Source organism: Stegodyphus dumicola, chromosome 2, assembly GCF_044657685.1.
Source record: "Stegodyphus dumicola isolate Sdum_Otavi_A_Nest chromosome 2, ASM4465768v1".
Lineage (NCBI taxonomy): Eukaryota > Metazoa > Arthropoda > Arachnida > Araneae > Eresidae > Stegodyphus > Stegodyphus dumicola.
The window spans coordinates 17,019,003-17,032,870 of NC_140769.1; the positions used below are offsets into that span (position 1 = coordinate 17,019,003).

Below are 13,868 nucleotides of genomic sequence, written 5' to 3' on the forward strand. Positions count from 1 at the left end.
GCACAGCGGTCAGTGGTGAGAAGAACAAAGTAACGACCTTGCTTTGTGCTCACTGGCTAATATATGCCAGATGACCCATGCCTTATATTTGTCATCCAATGTAAATTGTCTGAGCTAGATTTAATGATGTTAATCAAGTTTTAGCGTCAGAATGAAAAATGGATTAGTGAAAAAGTACTATAACATTAGTGATCCTACAGAAAAAAATGTAAAATACAGCATTTTGGATAAAATTATTCAAAAAACAATGAATATAAGAAATGACTTTTATTTAACACTCAAAAATGACTATTATGATACAATAAAACAAAAATAGAAGATTTTAGACTTTCTTAGTTTCCTGAAATATACACACATTCGTAACTACTAATAAGACTTCCAACTAAGCTAATGCATTTTAAGACTTTTATAAAAAGTATTACTACACTGTTACAATTGTCAATAATGAATTTAAAATCTGAATGCTACTTTCAATTAAGATATGTAAAGATTGCATAAAAGGGTTAATTCAAAATTCTTCATTCATTAATTCAAAATTAGTACAATCATAAAACTGCATACTGGTAATGAAATTCACAGCAGAAACTTGAAATTGCAATACTTATTGTAGCATTAATCAAATCAAAAATTTCAACACTAATTATTAAAGTTAATAAAATCTTGCTAACAATATGCAAACTGTTAAGTTATATTTTCAACAACTGCATCGCATTCAATCTTATCAAATGATCTGCAAATCATACATTCTGAAAGGCTAATGCAACAAAGTTCAGCAATATCTCGCAATTTAATATTAAAATAATAATAATAATACTCCATCACAATTAAGCTATTAATCAAATATTAAGTACTTTGAATTAAAGATTGTAATTTTATTTAGTGCTGTTTGATATACTATTTTAAATAATAACTGAGCTTTATTACCATACAGACATTTAGAAACTGATTATTAACATAAAAATATCTAAGAAGTATTCAGTCATTCTTTCAAAAATGCATAGATGAGTTGAAAAAAGTCTGGAAACTTCTATTTTACAAAACAGAACATTTTCTAAAATAAAATCCTTCCTGCCAAAAAATTTTTTTAATTAGTCTTAAGGTGGGTGAAAGCTTATTTGTGCCTTAAATAATAAATTAGATAAAAAGAATTCCACTTTTTTTAATTTTTAAAATATGAATACTCTGCAATTAGAATAACTTCCAATCACAGATATTTTACTGAAATGACATAAAAAAATTACCCTCAAAAAGTTAAAAATGTAAGAGTTAAATTTGTGGAATGTTAATAAATATGGAAAAAAAAAAAAAAAAATACAGTTCAGCTCTAGTTTTAAGATGAAATCATTTGGTAGTATACTCTAATTTATTATTTAAATATGGCAGGATTACACAAAAAGATTTTTTCACTCTTCTATGAGTAGATTAAGTTCTTGAATCAGAATACTGCAACTAATATACAAACAGTCAGAAATGTTACTTATTTCTGAACTGGTGGATAAAGAGTTTGAGCAGAATATCCCAAACCCACACCTCGCTGTGTGTGTGTTGTCATACGTGCCATCTCGTACTGCTGGTCCAAATCACGGAAAAGTTCCTCTTGCTTTTTCAACACAGCTTCTTTTTCTTCTTCAGCTGGTTCTTTAGGTGCAGGTCCTTCTGATTTGATGCCCATGAGCTTTCTGAACTTTGCTGTCATTTTGCCATCTTGATCTTGTGCAAATGTAAGTTTATCCCATACTGTGTTTTTTGGCTGCTCCTAAGGGAAGTGGAGAATATTAACATCAGAATCTTTGATATAATCACTTAATCAACAACTGACAAATCTTCACTTAAAATGAACTTTAAAACCTAATTTAATCACAAAACTTTCTTTTACAATTTCATTTTTCACGATATGAATGGTACCACAGGCTCAACTTTCAAGTTAAATTTACACAAAACCATTAAAACTGACCACAAATCAAATCATTCAATAACATTCATATTTTCAAACAGAAAAGTTTCTATAGCTAAGAATTTTTTTAAATAATAAATACAATTTCAGAAAAGATTCCAAAAATTGCCCCCCCCAAAAAAAATTCTTTTAAAAAATACAATATGATAATTTCTTAAATTTTACTTCATACTTAAAGAAACATGGGTACTTGATTTCTGTACCAGCCCTGGTAAGACAGCATTCCAGATGACAAGCAAATAGTTACTGATCTTTGCCACAAGAGACTCATCAGGCATGTTTATGTTTGCCATTTTAAAATAAATTGCTTACATAATTGCATTAAATAAAATAATTAATGCATATATATTAAATATGCTCTATTGAATTATGTTGTTATTTTAAATAAATTACTAACAAAATTGCATTAAATGCCATAATAAATAAAAATTTACAGTAAAATCTTTCTATAAGTGTATATTAAATAACTTGTGTTACACAGCTATTGAATTAATTGCCAATTTATCAAACAACCTAGTCAATTTTGTCTTTCACGGATATTAAAAACATTTGGCAACTAATCACACTTTCTTAAACCAATGGTGTTTTTATTTGCCAATACTGTTTTCTTTCAACAAGGTTGCTACATAAGACAAATAGCAAAATAAATCTCTTTTTACATAGGTCGCAAATCAAAATAATTATTACATAACTAACACATTTAAAAATGGGATTAAATTACAGATTTTTATAAATGAAAAGCACATAAAAATTGATGATTTTAAGCATATAGTTTTATATCTATATGTGTGTGTTTAAAGTCTCTGAAAAGATGACAATTTCTTCTACATTAGTTCTGTACTTTAATATATTCAGCTCTGATCATGCAAAGCTCAAGTTATCTCCCATAGCAGCAGATTTTCTCATGAAAAGCTTATATTTATATTACATATGCAACTAATTTTATGCAAAAATGGACCTAAAATGAAGTTACCAGAATTCAGCAATCTTATCTACATCCCTGCTGTTCATTTCAATTATTTATTTACAAGATACTACTACTATACATTTTAACAAGATAAACAAAAACTTATCAGTCAGCTAGATAATTATTTCTAACATTTTTATTACAATTTTAAAAAATATAATCTTTTTGAAAAGCATGGTAGTATATATTCCATGTCATTAATGATGCTGACAATTTCTATTTTAAACAACTATCATATTATTACTATTAAATAAAAATTACAAAACTTAAAGAAACCGCATTTGGAATATAAAATGTTTTCCAGCCATAAAATAACAACAGTATTTGGCTGCATAATATGAATGTAAAAAAATAATCTGTGGCGGACAATATTTTTCTAACTTTTGTGTACACTATACTGGTATTCTAAATTAAGAGGATAATTACTTAAATTCCTAAAAAAATATACTGAACCAAATAAGGAAATTAAATGTTTAAATAAAAATGCATAGCTGCCAACTTTGAAACATGAAAAACTGGAAGGTTTTTGCACCACACAGCATCATGACTTCAAATGGACATAAAACTAGCAAAATTGATTAAATTCAAGTTATTAAGCTACAACAGTCTTAGGATTCTTTCATTAATTTTTTTCCCCTCATGACTTTCTTTAATTAAACGTTAGTTGTCTTCGTAAACTGCTCTACAAATCTTAGGAAAGGGTGAAATAGAATAAAAATTGATTAGAAAAATTATTCTAAAACCAGAATCCACATGTTTTGGTTTCATTAGGGGACAAGAACATTGTTGCCTTAGCCTTTTTTAAGAATTTTTCAATAGAACTTCCTTTCACTTTGACAGGTAGTTACCACATTTCTTCTAAATTTACATTTTAGAGAGATGATATAAATTCGGGCAAGTTAAAAACCGGAAGATAATGGAGTTTCATCAAGACCGGAAAAAGTGATGAAAAATCAAGCCACGATTTTACTGGTAGGGGTAGCAGCTATAATAATGCAATTGCACATAGTTCTCTTCTGTAGCAAGTTTAGATTCAATATACACACGCTCACAATTGTACCCTCTCATATAGAGAGAATTTGGAACCTGAAATCATTCCTCCAACATTGAAAAAATATACTACTGATCACAATCAAAGCAAGTACCATATTACTCGTAGATGTTCACAAATTAAATCATGCATTTGACAAAGGTATCATGACTCCTCAGATGCACAAAAAAGTAATCTCAGAACTCAGAGACATTTCATTCTCAATTCCCTTTTATGGACGATAACTCTTTCACTTATGGCTCAAATGGCAGACAAAGAGTTTCGTTTTGCAGACACACCAATTAGTCAGATTCCTAGCCATGAACCTGAAAGAACACATCTGGAATGCACTTAGAAACGTAGTAGAAGTGTAGGTAACTGCTGTAGAGGCTAATTAGTTATCTCATTCACAGAATTATGACTCACTATGCAAATGAGAGATGACCATTGTACCAATCAGCCTCATTTCAAGCTGTATCTTTCAACATCAGTTTTGGACATTTCTGCTTTCAGAAACATCCTTCAATACCACAAGTGACAATTGGTATAAATTGTCTTACAGCTCTTCTTATTAAAAAATTTCATCTGGTATTTTTTGAGAAATTTGATAAAAACACGTTTATTTCCTTCATTTGGGACATAAATATATATGGTTACCTGAAAAACCCACTACCGCTATTTACTTAATAAGGAAATCACGCCCTGATGAACAGCAAATAAATGTTTTGGGCAGCATTTTGAAAAATAATAGAGCTTTTTTTTTGTTTTTGTTTTTGCAGTATATTTAGATGTTAGTTATTTTTTTTTATGACGGCACTAAGATTGGCTATTGTTTTCGTCATTTCAAAAATAGCATTTTAATACAATAACCATGAAATAATTTAAAAAGTGACAAATTGCATACTTTATTATTCCTTTTCTTCTTTATCTGGGCATGGAAAACAGGATTAACAGACTAGACATTATGGATTAATATCCTTTGTCAAAACTCATTCTAATACAATTCATTTAAAGACTTGAAATAATATGTATCCTTAAGAAAAATAATCCCCCTGGCTGACTAAGGTTAAATAGCATATCTTACGCTATTCCAGTTTAAAGGCAATGAAATTTTACAAGGAAAAGAGTTCATCTAACTGAGTGGAGAAAAAGAAATTTAACTAAATCATATATATCAAACTAAATATCTAAAATGGCTGCTTAAATTATATATTTAAAAAAAAGTTTGATCACAAACATATCAGCCAACTCTGTGACAATAAAAATCAGATTCTTCAGAAAATTCTGAACAGAAAATGCAAAATTTACAGGAAAAAAATTCATATATAAAAAATGTACTTGGAAAAGAAAACCCCATTAAAGAAAAAGGGAAATTTCTGTTTATTTTACTATGTTCACACTGATTTGCTTTTGTTAAAAAGATTTAAAAATATCAGCTTCATAACACTTATCTACTTATACAAGTAACATATTTTCAAGAGTTTTGTCACTGAGATCTAGTCTTATTTTTGATTTATAATGCTAAAAATGTATTTACATTTCTACATTATTGTGAGGTATGATTAATCAGCTTTTAGAACTTTAGCAAACCTATCATATTAAAGAATGTCTACTGTATGCAGCTTTTTTATGAAACCAATGCATAGCATATGTTGAGGTTGCAACAATTAAAATTCATTACACTGTACTGTTGTAAACGTTTTTTGTAATTCATTCCCCGAATTCCGAAGTACAGCTTCTAATACACAAATCTTCATGTTCTTTCTGATTTTCCAAATGACGCTAAGGAATTTGTTGAATTTTTATATTCTTTTTATTACTAAATGCTTAACAATTTTAATAAAAATTTCCTGCAACCAGATTGTTCGATTAATTTGCAAATCTCCTACTTTTGGCAAGTCCTATTTTTACTAATATTTATGTTTCTGCTACTTCATCATTTTATTTTGCTAATTTTTTGCTGCTTATTTTTTTAATTTATTATAAAATGTGTTTACTAAAATTAATTTATAATGCTAAGTAATGTATTATTTATGCTTAAATAAAACTGGTAACTAGCAGACCTACAATCATAGCCCATAGGTTCAGGGGCACTCAATTTTCAACACTAGTAGTTGGTATTTTCATGGGTTTTACTAACTGAATACAGAGAACCACCATGATCTGCAACATTCAAAGCAATAAAAAAATTGCTGTGTTCAATAAAAAAATTGTGTATAGAGATTCTTCACCCAACTATCACTACCTTCAAAAAACAGCAAATTTTTGAAAAAGTTGCAAACTTTTCAATTTTCATCAATATTTTTACAATTTCTAATAAACAAATCGCCATTTTCTTTCAAATTTTCCAAATGATACTAAGGAATTTGTCAAATCTTTATACTCGTTTTGTTACTAAATGCTTAACAAATTTAATAAAAAGTTCTTGCAACCACAATGCTGCCAGATTTTTCAATTTTTTTGCAAATCTGCTACTTTTGGCAAGCCCTATTTTTACTAATATTTATGCTTCTACTACTTCCATCATTTTATTTTGCTAATTTTTTTAATTTATCATAAAATGTGTTTATTAAAATTAATTTACAATACAATATAATTAATTATTTAAGCTTAAATAAAACTGCTAACTGCCGTGGGTTCAGGGCACTAAATTTTCAACACTAGTAGTTCGTATTTTCATGGGTTTCACTAGCTGGATACAGAGAACCAACATGATCTGCAGCATTCAAAGCAAATACAGTCAAAAGTCGTTAATCCGGACTCGTCAGGACTTCGGCGATTCCGGATTATAGATCATCAGTTTAAATCTGGTATGCAGAAATTATAAAATTAAAAATATGAAACCGTAATTTATGAAATAAAGAACAATTATGATCTAAGGGTATCAAAATTTACAAAAAAAAAAAAAAAAAAAAAAAAAAGCTTAATATTTATTTGTTTACTTTCTTCGCTATCGGAAGGGAATTATAATGACAAGGAATTTGATTTAAATCATATTAAAGACGGAGTACACCGAGATGAAATACTACATTTAGTAAGGAATTATAAGCCAAATAAAATAAAAACATCTGCTCTGAAGATAAGGATAGTGCTGACAGATCAACTTCCAATTCATTGCACGTCACCCCGCCGCACAGCAGCGTGAAATTGATAAACAGATTTCGGAATGGTTAGATAAACAAAGGATATGCCTTTATCCATTTTTTGCAGCAATTCCACTTTTTGTTTAATGGACTTCGAAACATACTTTTGCTTCGTAGATCCTTTACATATTAGTAAATATATATCGGAAATTCTATTTGACATAATCAAAAGTTCAAGCTTACTTTTATAAAATTGCTCTAACAGTCTGCAAAAAATAATAAGCCGGATCCAATTCAAAGATTAAGGAACAACGCAATCTGCAATATTAATTAAATACGATAATTTTAGCTTAGCTTATACTGTCCGTTATACATTAAACGCGCATGCGTAAACGTATTTTGGGCATGTGCACACGCATATTCGCAGCTGTAAAGGTCTTACGCGCATGCGCAGAAAGTTTGTAGCTTTGAGGACCAGATTATAGATCATTCCAGATTATGGGTGTCCGAATTAACAACTTTTGTCTGTAATGTGTTCAACAAAAACTATGTATAGAGATTCTTCACTCAACTATTACTACCTTCAAAAACAGCAAATTTTTGAAAAAGTTGCAAACTTTCCAATTTTCATCAATATTTTTAACACCCCTCTCCCCAATTTAAGATGTTTAAAAACATTACTTTTACCATCATGAGATGATATAAAATGCATCCACACATCCACCAAAATTATTTCCCTCTTCCTTGGAAAAAAATAGATTTTTCAATCACATGAGAAAGAACAGAAATCCCAAAGCTGATGATGAAGTTAACGTTCTTCACTACACGAGTTGTGGTAACCATAAAACTATAAAAATTTGTGCCAAAAAATATAAATTTGGCGACAAATTACCCTGAAGGAATGACTCGGCATATTAAAAAAAAAATTATCAAAATTTATATATGTATATAAAAAGACTTCAAAAGCAAGAAGCTATAAACGCTTTGGAAAAACTTGTGAAAAATTCGTAAAAGATGGTAGACGAGGGGAAGCAACTGAACCATACAAACCATTCATTTATCCAATTTTACATATACACAACACAATCATCCAATAAAACGTGATATGCATAAGCAATATAAATCACAAAACTAGTGAAATATGAAAAAATATCTTTTTAAACAGAAATTATAAAAGGAAAGATAACTTAACCGAAAACATATAAATCTGAAATTCACAAATGGTGAAAACTAACTGTCTACTACAAGAATGCTTCTCAATAGAATGCCTAGGGCTATCTGTTATAGAAACAAGCTATAACAATTTTTTTCTAAGGGTATCAAATGCATTTAAGTTTTTTTTTTTGTTTGTTTGTTTGTTTGTTTTTTTATAATCAAACACTTAATAATAAACTAGCAATACAGTTTATTGTTTTGTCCTTCTTGTGATGCCAACTACTGCCAAAAACAAAACATGTACTAAAAACTTCATTTGATTAAGCCCTACTTGAAATGTACATCTAATTACTGACTTTCTTCAGTTGAATATATTTTACAGCCCTTTTTTTTTAATTGGCACTTCATGGTTGATGCCAGCTCTCTCCATCTGCAAAGGTAATGCATGTCATCATCACTGCATAGCACTTATTTCATCCACCTCATATGAGACTGTGTTTTAAGTCTGCATGCTTTTCATGAAGCGAAATACACGAAATGGAATGGAGTGGAAAAAATTAAGCAACTGGAAGCCATCTGACACAGATGACATTCCCACTGTTGCAAGTCCAAATCCAGACAGTGAAAAATGACCCCGAGATTCGTCTTTTAAGGTAACACACTAACTACAGTGAGATTAGTTCTCATGACAGACAAAAGAGTAAAACTATTAAGAGACACAAATGCATTTATATCATATAAATATTTACCTCAACTTTTTCTTTACTTTGCCAAAGAAGTTTACGTTTCTGAACTTGTTCAGCATACTTCAGAGGATTAACAGCAGCAGGATTATAGTATTTCGGCAAAGCAATTCCTGTAAGGGCCTGTGCTTTAGCACTCATGGCAGCCATTGTCTGCTGTAAAGCCATTTGAGGAGTCATGGCTCCACCAGAGGTTGAGAGAGGTAGAGATCCAGGTTTCCTGTTACTGGAACCTGTAAAATTTTACACACTGACAAAAAGAAACAGAAATATATTTATTAAAAGAACAGTAAACAAGGAATACTAATGAGACTATTACAGCACTAAATGATAGTACATAACACTACTTTTAATATTTCTTCTCAGATAATTAGATTTACTTTATTTATAAATGTCATAAAAAATATAAAAAATAATGCCTCAAAACACACTGTTAAGCAGACACAAATTTATTTACTATACGTAATCATTAAGATAGCCATTTCTTCCTCAGCAACTGATATTTGATTATCTACAAAGACTAGTGAGTGCTTTCTTCCTAATGTATCTGCTTTTTTTCAAATGAAAAATCAAGATTCTCAGAAATTCACTGAAATATTAAAATCATATATGGAACTTCGAAGCCAAATATAAATGGAATTTTACAGATCTAAAAATAGACAGGTGACCAAAATATGGCACTCCAGTTTTTTACATAGTTTAATACAAATGCAACATTTGACATACTCCATATATGACTCATCTATCATACTCCATATACAAAACCATTTTCTGCTCAACCATAAGTAACATTCAATTAACTTCCAATTTTTAATGGGTTAATATTTTTAATTCTGTTCCCTAATAGAAATTTTAATTAAGCATTTAAATTTTCCTGCCATTCTTAGGTTTGTTAGATAAAACTCTTTTAATACTAAGCCATGAGAAGCTCCCCAGCTTGGAAGCATTACCAAACATTAAGAGCTTATTACCAAATTGGAAGCATTAAGAGTATATTACCAAATTTTGTTTCCAATGAAAAGTATCTTAACTGGATGTATTCAGAAACACTTGAGATTAGCATTTAATTTTGGCAATTATGCTCTCTTTAAATCAAATTTCTTCTCTAAAAAATAAATCATGTACCTTAATAATAAACCAAACACTAGAGCCAACAGTACTTCTAAATTAGTATGTTTTACCTGAGCGACCTTTGGAACGGTCCCCTGAACGACTTCGACTGCGAGAATGACGTCTCCTACGGTATCTGTCACGGCTGGAACTTCTGTAACTACGTCGTCTACGTCTGTCATAACTGCGACTTCTGCTACGCCTACGTAATTCTCGACTATGGCTTCTACTTCGTTTACGAGAATCTCGGCTTCTACTCCTCCTACGAGAATCATGACTCCTGCTTCGTCTACGAGAATCTCGACTTCTGCTTCTTCTTCGAGAATCACGACTCCTGCTCCTTCTCAGAGAATCACGACTCCTGCTCCTACGACTTTGAGAATGAATTTTTCTGAAAAACATTTTAATAGATAAATTGGCTTAAGATACTTAATAAAACTCTTTATTAAACCAATGATCAACTTTGTGATAATGGTCATTTTTAAAGACTTCTTTTAGTAGATGATATCGTACTTACGCATTAGCCCATTGACCATAACGTTGAGTACCATTAAACCATGGAAGTTAGTATGGATCCCATCAATCTTTCGCCAATCATTTTCATGGAATTCTGAAGGAATTGATGACTCTTTATTTAATAAAAAAAAAACAGCAATTCATCCCGCCCCAATTTTGCATTTCGTAAAAAAACCTTGGTTGATGTGTATTTTAATGTTATATATTTTCGATATTACTGGAAGCTCTGTTTAGAATGTTATGACTACAAACACGTTCAAACTGGCAATTGCTTTAATCCGTTACCATATTGTGAGCCAAATTCAGCTGGCCAACTTTGAAAATAATCTACTGCTTGTTCGGTAGAAGGCAAGTGCCAAATTTTAGTCTACCCCTCCACCACAAAAAAAAGAGTGCAAAAACAATTTCAGCAATAACACTTTTCACAAAAATAAAACATATCAACAGTTAAATCAAAGTTATATCAAACAAAAGTGCAGATGGTACGAATCCATACCTGCCAACCTCTAAAGATAAAAATTCAGAAGATTTCTCCAAAATTCAGAAGAACACGAAGAATTAATATCATGCTTTGATATTAAAAAAATAACAATTTATACAAATAGAAAAAAAGAAAATTGTACTTACATTAGTAAATCTCAATTAAGTAGTAACTAAAAAATTTATTAGGAAACATAAAACAAGAACTTAATGTTACACAAAAAAATTGTTGCAATGAATTTAGAGTGCATTTTTTGGCTTTAGCCAAAAATTCTTTGGAAAATTTTCTGTCATAACAATTAGTTTCCTCATAACATTTAGCAATTAAAATGCTTTCTAGAGTTTTTGGCGAAATTGAAGAACGAAACATAGTTTTGTTTTTCTTCACAACACTGAAGACTCTCTCGCGCACTCAGCATTACTGTGTGAAATTACGAGAATAACACATAAAACTCTTGGCTAGTCTATCATATTTTGGTGTTCCATCAGCTCTTTTTATTCTTTTTAAGGTAACAACGAGGACATCAAGTCTATCTTCTCCACAACTGGCAAAGTCTTCAAACTGTACAGCAGAAAATTGGTTCTGTAGTTCATCTAAAGCAGGGGTGTCAATGGTTCTGTAGTTCATCTAAAGCAGGGATGTCAAACTCATAGGTACACTTGGGCCAAACAAACAAGGTTTAACTTTAGGCGGGCCGGGGGAAAAAAAAAAAAATTGATATTCATAGAAACGTAGATTTATTTCGAATAATACAATAATAAACATATATATATAGAAAAGAACAAGAAAAATTTAATGTTTACGTCCTGATACTTGACATCTCTTCTCTGCTATTATCTTTCCTATTTTGGGAGAAATTTTGTTTGCAGTGATAACTTTCAACGCTGACTTAAGGTGAGCATCATTAATACGATTTCTAATAGGAGACTTATTACCTGAAAATAACTGCTCGCACCGATAAGTGCTACCAAACAGGGAAATAATTTCATATGCGAATTTGAGTATTTTCAAACCTGGCTGTAAATATTTGTAAAATTCAGCCACGCCTACTTCAATGAATTTTGCTTTCAAATTTGAGTTGCATTGAATCTCGATCACCTCCATTTGCATATGGCTGGGTACTGAGTCAATACTTATTGAAAAAATCGAAGAAAACAAAAAAAAATTTGTCTTCGAGGGAACTAAAATCATTAAACCTCGTTTCAAATTTAGTTGTTAAATTTGCAATTTTTCCTGCATATTTTTGATACGAACAAGTATCATCTAAACTTGATTTGTTCATGCTGCACGTCGGGAAGTGCGTCAAATCTTCATTTTTAAGTTGTTTTTCCCAAAGAACTGGTTGACATTTGAATGCTTTAATTATGTCAAACATGTTCGTAATGATATGATCTTTTCCTTGTAACGATAAATTTAAATCGGTTAAGTGTTTGGTTATATCAACCAAGAAAGATAAATCTTGTATCCACATTGGATCATAAAAACAAACTTACGTCTTGATTTTTCGTTTTTAAAAACTGGCATATTTCTTCTTTCAAATCCCAGAATTGTTTGAGAATCTTGGAGCAAGATAACCAACGTACCTCGGTATAGTAGGACAAACCCGAATATTCACTATCTAACTCCTTAAGAAAGCAGTGAATTGACGCTGATTTAAACCTCGAGATCTTATAAAATTTATAACTTTTTTTATATACGATAAAACATTCTCCATATTTATTACTTTCGTGCATAGAACTTCTTGATGTATAATACAATGCATATGATGAATGTCTGAACCATGAATTTCACTAAGTTTTTTTCTTAGTAATGCTACGAAGCCCTTGTTTTTCCCGGTCACTGATGGAGCGCCATCTGTAGCTACAGAATTTAATTTTGCCAAAGGTAGATTGTATTTCTGCAGAAGTCCAAAAACACTAGTAAATATATCTTCTCCTGTGGTAGTACCAGGCATCGGTATTAGTTCCAGTAATTCCTCAAAAATGTTAAAATTCTTGTCACAAGAACGAAGAAACACTGCTAATTGAGCTTTGCCACTAATGTCTGTGCTCTCGTCACAGGCAATGGAGAAACTTTCGAAACTAGATGATTTTGCTTTGTCTGATCACTTAAATTCACAGCTAAATCAGTAACTCTTTCCGCAACTGTATTTCGAGACAATGAAATTGATTGAAAAGCCTTCACATTTCCAGGACAAACAATTTCTCCAGCTTTCATTAGGCATTCCTTGATGAAATCACCATCAGTAAAAGGCTTTGAATGTTTAGCTATCAACTCGGACAAGACGTAGCTTGCATGTACCGCCGCTTCACTTTCTTGCAATACTTTACTAAACATGGACTGTTGCTTTTTCACTCCTAACTTGAGCTCTTTCAACTTTTCTTCTCTCATTAATCCTTCGTAATTGTTATATTTCGATTCGTGTTGTTCGTAATGACGTTTAATATTATACAACTTTGGTACATTAATAGTATTATTACATACCAAGCAGATTATTTTATCTTTTATTTCACAGCAAAAATATTCTAATTCCCATTTTACTTGGAATATTCTATGTTTGTCAGCGATTTTTTGTTTAATTTTACTACCACTTGGTTTTGATATAGACATACAATATCACAAAATGTCAAATGTTTAGCAAAAATCAATTCAAAAGAGAGAAACTAATTCTACACAAAATGTCAAACGTTTAGCAAAAATCAATTCAAAACAGAGAAACTAATTCTATCTCACAGCGAAATCGCTACAAATCAATCACAGCATTAAGTAAACAAACAGTTCGCTAGAACTACAGCTACTACTGAGATGAGTTGTTTGTTCTCGGCTTTT

The 13,868-nt window shown here is 30.6% G+C and overlaps 1 protein-coding gene across 1 annotated transcript in view; it reads right to left on the reverse strand.

Moving 5' to 3' along the window:
• Window positions 1-252: 252 nt before the first annotated feature.
• The window catches only part of LOC118205549 (uncharacterized), a 40,586-nt gene continuing 26,970 nt past the window's right edge, over window positions 253-13,868 (reverse strand). Inside the window, exons 4-6 of the mRNA XM_085810469.1 lie at window positions 10,114-10,433; window positions 8,939-9,165; window positions 253-1,756 (exon numbers count right to left, since the gene is read on the reverse strand). Coding sequence (XP_085666595.1) covers window positions 1,478-1,756; window positions 8,939-9,165; window positions 10,114-10,433 — 826 coding nt within the window. The 3' untranslated portion in view covers window positions 253-1,477. The remainder of the gene's footprint in view (window positions 1,757-8,938; window positions 9,166-10,113; window positions 10,434-13,868) is intronic.